The following is a 10,070-nucleotide window of genomic DNA, read 5'->3' on the forward strand; positions in this document are numbered from 1 at the left end:
CTTAGTAATGCTACGGGAAAATTTTGCAACTTTGCACCACTCTAACTCCTAAATTAGTAGGTTTTTAAAAAAACTTTAATTTATAAAAGATGCTTATTTTAATGCATTCTTTCAAATAAGAACAAAAAAACGTGAAAAAAGTCCCAGAATCGGGCCCCTTTTGCTATACTCTGACCGCCCCTGTCTATACTACTGTAATGTTTGACGTTATCACGTTAAACTACCGTCCGTAAATCGACTTTACAGACAACCAATTTTTTTTCATACATTAAGGCTCCCCACAGACAGTCTTAAAAATTCATAATCTTAAAAAAAACTTGTATGCAATCTGACAGTTCAAACTGACACTGACAAGACACTGACAGATCTGAACTGTCAGATTGCATACAAGTTTTTTTTAAGATTATGAATTTTTAAGACTGTCTGTGGGGAGCCTTAAACTAGGAACACACTACGCGGACGTCCGTCGTGAATCGACCGCGGACGGGAATCTGGACAATGACATTACACATAACCGTGCAAACTATCGGTCGACGGACGCGGACGTGGCCTTGAGCGCACGGACGTCCGATCGAAATCTGGCTCTCTGGATGTTTTGTTCCGTGCACACTGATAGGTCGCGGTCGCGGTCGTTTTACGACGGACGTCCGCGTAGTATGTTCCTAGCTTTACGCGTAGTATAGGAACATACTACGCGGACGTCCGTCGTAAAACGACCGCGACCGCGACCTATCAGTGTGCACGGAACAAAACATCCAGAGAGCCAGATTTCGATCGGACGTCCGTGCGCTCAAGGCCACGTCCGCGTCCGTCGACCGATAGTTTGCACGGTTATGTGTATTTCCATTGTCCAGATTCCCGTCCGCGGTCGATTTACGACGGACGTCCGCGTAGTGTGTTCCTAGCTTTATTCATACAAATGTTAACTTGTAACAAAACAAAATATTTTTGGACATTATAAAAATAAAATAATTCAAGAAAAATATTAGTAGAAAAAATAAAAAAGGTCTCATCAGGATTTGAACCCGGGACCTCTTGCTCCGTAGGCGGGGTCACTACCGAGAAGGCAAAGAGATTGTCAAACCCTTATGCACCTGCGATTGCAGCGCCACCTATCTTTTCTTTTATACGTGCACTTCTGATACTTAAAGCTTTCGCTCCTTATATTTCTAATCTCCATATTCGGTTTATTGATATTTTGTTAAGAGGTTAGAATTTTATTGTTTTGTTGTAAGGTGAATTTAATGCCGCTAAGCTAAAGAAATGGCACAAACTAATGGAGCTAAAGTCGTACCATTACTCGAGGATTCTGTTGAGTGTTTATTTTTTTCGGCGCATTCATCAGATGGTTATGATTGGGATGCTTTGTGTTTGCAGTTGAACACTTGCATACAAAGCTTGTCCACCAATTACATTTGGCACAGGGATGAATTTAGGGTTCATAGACCGATTGAGTATGCTTCCAAAGAAGGTAACCATTAGTGATTAAGCTAGCTAATTTACTAATATAATGATATGTGTTGAAAGTACTATACTATAGGTATCAGTCATATACCAATGTTACAAATTATTATGTTTGTTTTGTATCACTTACAGATATACCTGAACACCTTGCTAGTATCACATGTTTCGGTGATAACATTGAGGATGAGTGGTTCATTGTGTACCTAGTACTAGAAATAACTAAAAAGTTCAAGAATTTAATAGTACAAGTCCGAGATGATGATGGTGAATTCTTGCTTATTGAAGCTGCAGATTATTTACCTTCCTGGGCAAATCCTGACAGTACAGATAACAGAGTAAGTTTTAATTTCTTTTTCCTTAATATATATATATTTTTTTTTAATATTATAGGACATTCTTACACAGATTGACTGAGTCCCACGGTAAGCTCAAGAAGGCTTGTGTTGCAGGTACTCAGACAACGATATATATAATATATAAATACTTATATACATAGAAAACATCCATGACTCAGGAACAAATATCTGTGCTCATCACACAAATAAATGCCCTTACCGGGATTCGAACCCGGGACCGCGGCGTAGCAGGCAGGGTCACTACCGACTGCGCCAGACCAGTCGTCAATATATTTATATTATAAATATATTTAGTTTACAAGTATATAAATATTAAATAGTGTTCATTTGGCTAAATGTTTAGTGTAACATTTATTGAAGTCCACTAAACAGTAGTTAAACAACTTTGAACAATGTTTAATGTGTGTTTGTAAATTTCTTTAGAATTAGATAAGCAGAAGTTTATTTATTTGTAAGAGTATTAAAAAAAAAAAAACGTGTAGATTTAATTCAGGTCCATATTGTTATGCTGCTTTGATAGTAGCCTTCTAATAAGAATTATTAGATGTTATTATCAAAATAGTACTTGCAACATAAAACCTGAAATTTATGTAAATGTAAACATCTAACTATTATGTATTTTGAAACTGAATAACTATTTATTTATTTCCACTTTATTGCATGACATAAAACTGTACAAATGGCGGACTTAATGTCTTAAGGCATTCTATACCAATCAACCATTGGATCCAACAGAAACTAACTATTATACCTGTTTGTTTTAGGTATTTATCTATCAAGGCCAAATTCACATAATACCTCCTAATCTTCAAAGGGATGCAGAATTAAAAGATGCTCTTCAGATGATTGCCAATTCATCCAATAAAACAGTGGCATCTAATGCAATACAACAGTCAATATTAAACAGGATTGGAAACTATCCTGAGAAGATGCACAATCTATTTCATAGGACTGTTGTCAAGCTACCTGTGGATATTGCTGCTTTAATTACCCTTAAACCTGCTCTCATCGCCCCACTCGTAAATGCATTCTGCAATCATGATGTTCTAGATGCAAAAGCTTGTAAAAGCATTGAATATAATGATTGTGTTATTATGGGCATTAAATTTACCAAATGTTTATATGCCATGCTAATGCATGCTAAACCACTTAAAAATATTAACTTTAAAGAAATGAATGACAAGAAATGTGTTATTGGTCACAAATTGACTGCTGGATATCAAATTCTGATGAACAAACCTAATTTAGATATATTTTCATCAAAACAGTACAAAAACTTTATGAGCAAATTGAATGCTAGTGGATATTTTAAAAATAACATTGAGGGCTCAAAAGACTACAATGAACTATTAAGAAATGCTAAAGAATTTTATTCCATTATGGAATGCCCTGTAAATTCACAAGTGGCCAATGAAATTTCTAACATGAAATTATCTATAGAGTTTGCTCAAACTAGAGAAGACTTGTTACAAAAGAAATCAACAGGAGAAGAATTCAAACTAGATGATGAAGATTGGCTCAAAATTGATCCAGATCAATTAAATGAACTGCTGGACTCAAGATATGGTAAAAGAACAAAATTTAATGATAATGATACTTTGACTGCAAATAATGTAACATCAAAGTTGTCCTCATTTCTCATGAAGACATCAGATTTTGAAGGTATTGAGACTACTAAAGATGATTCAACCGGAAATGTAGAATTGGATCCAGAAGACTTTGTCAATTCTGTTCAGAAGATGTTAGACATGATTACCATTGGTAAAGAGGCTTCTGATAGTGATGAAGATAACTCAAGTAGTGGAGATGATATGGAGCAAGATGATGAATTAGAAGTGGTCACACAAGCTGGGTTACAAGATAACAAGACCATATTGAAAAATATTATTCAAAGTATGAAAGAAGAAGGACTATCTGGACCTTCCAGTAATTTATTGAAATCTGTTGGGGTCAAGAAGACAGATTTATTGGACTCTGATGATGATGATGATGAGTGAAGTGAAATTAAACTATATGTGTACCACACTAAATATTGTATAATATTAACAATAACATGCCCATAATCCATAACCTAATATGGTGCTATATTACAGCACTAGTTAGGTAATGAGCTTGTTACGCAACTATGTCAAAAATTGAAAAGTTTTTAAACACATACCAATTGTGGCATAAAATAGGTAATTCATGTATTAGATTATTTAGGTATCTTATCTATTCGCAGGGCATGTATCCATGTAATCTATTTAAATGAAATGATGTATCTATTATATTTATTAGATGTTGTATAATGTGTCCTTGGTCGAAGATATTGTTTTGCAGCATTATCTGTATTTAAGGTTTTTCTGTTACTTCAATTATATCTGAACCCAAATCAATTTAAATACTGAGAATGCATTATAAATTTGAGTAAGAAAAATCTGAAAAATAGATTAGCAGCCTTTAGATAGATGTCCCTTAATAATACATAATCATATTAATAAATAGAATAACTTATACATATATCATGGAGAACAAAACCAAATAATAAAATATCAAGTAAAATTCAAATTGTCTCAGTATAACCTTTGATTTTATTTCCACAGCCCAATATTCCACATAACGCCCACACCATACTCACAAGTAATACGTTCTTATAAACTATAAAATGCGTTAATATAAAAGCTTCGAAAATATTAAACAAACCAGCACACCCACCTCTTTTTTCTAACGGAAGTTCAACTATTTTACCGCCACTTATCTGCTGGTAAAGTGGGAGTGCTCAGACTATATACAACCTTTTCAAATATGCAAAATCCATACTAATACTATAAATGGAAAAGTGTGTGTGTCTGTTTGTTTGTCCGTCTTTCACGGCAAAACGGAGCGACGAATTGACGTGATTTTTTAAGTCGAGATAGTTGAAGGGATGGGGAGTGAGACATAGGTTACTTTTTGTCTCTTTCTAACCCCCCGCTCCCCTAAAATAGTGGGTGAAAGTTTGTATGGAGCATTCCACATTTTTCGAATTTAACGCGAGCGAAGCCGCGGGCAAAAGCTAGTAGCTAGTACATAATAACTTATTTTAGAAGCATGTAATCTCGATCAAAACTCGTTTAACAGGTTGGTGAGCACTTCGCAAATAACAATAGAAAGGCGTTTATAATAGTGCTCGTTTGGTGCTCGTCAATGTGTTATACAGAAGTACCAGTCAGTATCAAATAGATACTGACTTCTAAATATCGTTATTATATGGCAACAAAGATATGTGACGATATATATGTGTTGAAAGTCTAGTGAAAGATCCCACTTTGTCTCTTACTATAAGGATGAGATCTGCTTGCATCTTAATAATAACTCTGGAGTTGTAGGAGTCCATAAAATATCTATATGACTATCTCTTTACCTATACAAGGGCACTGTGACCCTGTATAATACATATGCATACACATTACAGATGGGCGTGAGCGCCGCCAGCCACCACGATGGTTTCGCCGGTGACGTAGCTGGCGTCACTTGACGCTAAAAAGGCCACCGCGGCAGCGATTTCCGATGTCTCTCCGAATCTCTTCATTGGCACTATTGATAAGCTTTGCTCCTTAGCTGCTTCTGAACCGGTAATCTGGATGACGGAAAAAACCGTTACTGATTGAGGCGGCAAATTCAAAAACTTATATAGCCGCGTCGGGTTGACATACCAATGGGAAATTATTTTTTTACTAATAAAAGTATGTAAGAGTATAAATAATAATATTGTAAGTATCGGTATAAAAGGTATGGTTTGTACTTACAGCTGAAGCAAACTTCGTAGCAATGATGCCTGGCGCAACACAATTAACTCTTATGTTGTCCGTCACGACTTCATTTGCGATAGCCTTGGTCAACCCCAATAACGTTGTCTTACTCACGCTGTAAGGACCTAAAGGCTAAAACCAACAATATCTTATTTTACTTTTGTGTGAGTGACTGCTAATAAAAGTGCCGAGGGCCGAGGTTCATAATACATTCTAACATCTATTTTAAACTTTCGATATTTGATGTGAAAAGATTATAAGTAGGGTAAGTAGGTAATTAATGTAATAATATTGTATTTTTACACAAAATAATTTAATATTGTCTTCGGTTACCGCGATAGTTACTCATGAAATAAAACTATGGAAACGGATTAAATCGCGTATAATGAATTTAAAATTCATCCCGACGTTTCGAACTCTTTACAGCGTTCGTGGTCAACGGGTGACTGAGGAAAAAATTACAATGTGCAAAAACTACCCACATACAAGAAATATTAACAAACCATGACCACAAATAATATAGATTTTTTAAGGCAGGTTCAGACACTATTAATAATTAAAGCTATAAAGCATTAGCAAAAAGTTATACAATATTTAAAAAATTTACCATTACTATGTTAAAAAATAATTAACCAATTAATCTACACAAAATTGACAAAAACAAACTGCAAATGTATAATTCCGTATAGACAGATAAAGTCTAAGAAAAAAACGTACCTCAGTACCATACAGAAAAAGGTATGGTGGCCTAGATGGCATTTCACCTTTGGGATACGCTCAGCTAGATGGCGCTAATATTAATATTTGACATTTTAAAACATACCAAGCTAAGAATAATTATGGGCCAAATTGTCAAAACTGAGATTCAATAGTTTTAAGCCTGTGTCAAGAGATGGCAGTCTATGCACTGTGATTACACATTTTTTTTCGACAGTAACTCTCTATAATACTCGATCCTCTTTGCTATTATATGTCCAATACTTACTGACATTGGCTGATATCCAGCTATAGATGAAATAAACACAATGGAGCCTCCCCCTCGCTTAACAAGATTGGGGTATGCCTCCTTAGCCAAGAGCCAAGAGCATTTCACATTGATTTCAAATATTTTGTCCCAAACATTCTCTTCTGTCTGAAACAAATTATAGAAACACACTTGCTTACACTTAAACACAGGTACCTACCTACCTGTTAACCAAGTAAGGCACTGCTATTTATTCACGTTAAAAGTTGCATAATTGCCTTCACAGGCAAGTAAATTCAAAGCATAAGTATCATCCATTTTTTAGGGTTCCGTAGTCAACTAGGAACCCTTATAGTTTCGGCATGTCTGTCTGTCCGTCCGTCCGTCCGCGGATAATCTCAGTGACCGTTAGCACTAGAAAGCTAAGATTTGGTGCCAATATGTATATCAATCACGCTGACAAAGTGCAAAAATAAAAAGTGGAAAAAAATGTTTTATTAGGGTACCCCCCCTACACGTTAAAGTGAGGAGTGATATTTTTTTTTTTCATTTCAACCCTAACATGTGATATATTTTTGGATAGGTATTAAAAAATGAATAGGGGTTTACTAAAATATTTTTTGATATTGTTAATATTTTCGGAAATAATCGCTCTAAAAGTAAAAAAAATTGTGTGTCCCCCCCCCCTCTAACTTTTTATGAACCATAAGTTTAAAAAATATGAAAAAAATCACAAAGATAGAACTTTATAAAGACTTTCTAGGAAAAATTATTTTCAACTTGATAGGGTAAACAGTTTTTGAAAAAAATACGGAAAACTACGGAACCCTACACTGAGCGTGGCCCGACACGCTCTTGGCCGGTTTTATAATTACCTACTGAATAATGCCATCTAGTGTTAGCATTTAGCAATGATGAAATGTTTTCTAAGATTTACTTGATGGCGCTCTGACATTAACTGTATGTGAATCAGTTCCTTACTTCTAAAACTGGTGACACTCCTGGATTAACTGCCGCATTGGATACTAGTATATCAAGGCCCCCAAATTTGTCATTAGCCTGAAAATATGAAATATGCTGAAGATAGTGAAGGACACATTTAAATTTGACTGGAAGGAGTTGCAAAGTGATGTAATTTTTGATAGAGTTACTTATTTATTTGCTTCCAGTTACACATCAAATTATAACATGGACCCTAGTAGGGTATTGCAAAATTAGTTATTACTTACTTAAACCTAATATGACAGTATAACTCTAGTTTAAAAATAATTGTAGTAACAGTTTAGTATAATGACACTGAAAACTTTATACATAAATGTACTAAGTTTCTAACGACAGTAACTAAAAACAGGATTATTACAAAATATAATCCATAAATTCCGAAACAGTATAGTCACATTTTTGACCAGCATATTTCGTAGTTTGGTTGTGAATTTATTGTGCATTTCTGACTTTTTTAAACAAACTTTGTTTTTCCTCCATATGGAAATTGAAACAAAAATATTGCATTGGATTGGTTATCAGAAACCCTCACTATTCCTCTTATCCCAAATGTCAACAATTATTTGCAAGTGCATAGTGCAATGGATGTGTTGGTAATGGAATGGAAAGATAAAACAACTCCCCAGGATCAAAATAGTTCATACAATAGGTATCAAACCCACTAACAAGTCCACTCTAATCGATGGTTACAATAAGAATAAAACTCTTATAGGTACTTCCATAAGTACTAGAAGGTATTATCCTGATTCTCTGTTGTACAAAGAAAAACAAAATATTAAATAAAATTATTTTTTTGTTATTTATATTCTTCTGTTATTCTTATTAGTAGAATTATACTTACAATATCAAACAGTTTCTTCCTCTGTTCTGCATTCCCAACATGGCATGCAACACCTTCCACGGTAATTCCTTCTTTGCGAAGCTCGTTAACTGCTTTCTGGACATTGTTCTCTTTTCTACTACATATTACTACTGATGCACCCTCACATCCAAGCCTCTTTGCAATGGCATATCCTATACTATAACAGAAATATAATAAAGAAATTTAGTGTTCTCCAATAGACCTAAACATTTTTAGTTGTGACAAAAAATAATACCTGTGGTACATACTTACCCTTCAGTTGATGCAGTGACTATAGCAACTTTGCCTTTTAGTCGATTATTGAATTCTGCACTAACACTGTACGGCTTAATTGAGGTAAAGCTTTTACCCGCCATTGATAAGATTCCCATGGAACGGATCATTTGAGTATTAAAAAATATCTTTAGGTAACTTTTATTATAACTATATAATTTAAGATCGGTGTTTATGACCGAGCATCCAATACGAAAATACTTTTTTTAATCAAAAGAACATAATATATCAGGCTTAATTTGCTTGATAAGAAAGTTATAAATGTTTGATAAAAAGTAGCAAACAAGTGTATTGCGTTCAAAGTTCATTTTGAAGGTTTTCCCTTCATACCGAGTGTCAATGTCAAATTACTAAAGGACCCTCTACACTTGCACCTCTAGTATCTCGCTTCCATTCCAAGAATACGCAGTTCCTGAACGTTAAAGCTAGGAACACACTACGCGGACGTCCGTCGTAAATCGACCGCGGACGGGAATCTGGACAATGGAAATACACATAACCGTGCAAACTATCGGTCGACGGACGCGGACGTGGCCTTGAGCGCACGGACGTCCGATCGAAATCTGGCTCTCTGGATGTTTTGTTCCGTGCACACTGATAGGTCGCGGTCGCGGTCGTTTTACGACGGACGTCCGCGTAGTGTGTTCCGAGCTTAAAGGCTTGTGTCTTGTTTCCACTTGTTTCTATAAACAATTCCTGAACGTTAACTTTGTGTCAAAAGCACAGAATTATAATTAAACCAGAATGAGTAGTTAGGCCAAAAAGTGTGTCCACATGAGAGGTTAAAGTTGGGGCTGGTGTCCCTCTCGCACTTATTACCACTATCAAAATCATTTGAATGACGTCATCACTGTCATCATTTGGGGATACCAGTCAATATTCAAAGTTACTACCAAATCTACTAATACCCAATTAAAGGTTTTTAATAATTGCGCAATTTTTTGGTTTTATGGCTTCATAATAATGACTTACCAATTCGTTACAAGGTATTAATACCCTTGCCTCGATATAATGCGAAAATAATTTAAGAAGTTTATAAACTTAGTTATCATACCATCGATCTAAACTACCAAGATACACTATCACCTACAAATTCGACACTCAAAAGTGTCCGATCGCCAAGTTGCAAATGTGTGCGTCTAGTTGACAAACGAAAACTTCGCAATGTAGTAAAAACTACTTTAATTTTTTACAAAAACAACGTTATTTCTTAGTACTTAAAGTTCAATTTCAAATGCAAGCAATTGGCGGTTATGACATTAATGAATGTGATCATCGCGAAAGCCATAAAATTTTATTACCGCAGATCGCAGGTGTGCATATTTTTAAACAAATCTACGTCTTATTGCAACCAGCATAAGTTTAATTTCGTTCGCGCT

At 35.1% G+C, this 10,070-nt stretch overlaps 2 protein-coding genes across 2 annotated transcripts; one reads left to right on the forward strand and one right to left on the reverse strand.

The window, feature by feature from the left end:
* The first annotated feature begins 1,141 nt into the window (after window positions 1-1,141).
* On the forward strand, window positions 1,142-4,739 carry LOC125231828 (protein ecdysoneless homolog). Its single transcript, XM_048137406.1, has 3 exons — window positions 1,142-1,471; window positions 1,597-1,799; window positions 2,585-4,739. Exons 1-3 carry the CDS (start codon window positions 1,264-1,266, stop codon window positions 3,815-3,817), a joined length of 1,644 nt encoding a protein of 547 aa, XP_047993363.1. The 5' UTR covers window positions 1,142-1,263; the 3' UTR covers window positions 3,818-4,739.
* On the reverse strand, window positions 4,734-8,985 carry LOC125231829 (tropinone reductase-like 3). The gene is made up of 6 exons (XM_048137407.1): window positions 8,671-8,985; window positions 8,398-8,575; window positions 7,536-7,613; window positions 6,576-6,722; window positions 5,588-5,722; window positions 4,734-5,418 (listed from the first exon to the last, which is right to left on the reverse strand). Exons 1-6 carry the CDS (start codon window positions 8,799-8,801, stop codon window positions 5,248-5,250), a joined length of 840 nt encoding a protein of 279 aa, XP_047993364.1. The 5' UTR covers window positions 8,802-8,985; the 3' UTR covers window positions 4,734-5,247.
* Window positions 8,986-10,070: the final 1,085 nt, after the last annotated feature.

This window comes from Leguminivora glycinivorella, chromosome 12 (assembly GCF_023078275.1).
Source record: "Leguminivora glycinivorella isolate SPB_JAAS2020 chromosome 12, LegGlyc_1.1, whole genome shotgun sequence".
Classification (NCBI taxonomy): domain Eukaryota; kingdom Metazoa; phylum Arthropoda; class Insecta; order Lepidoptera; family Tortricidae; genus Leguminivora; species Leguminivora glycinivorella.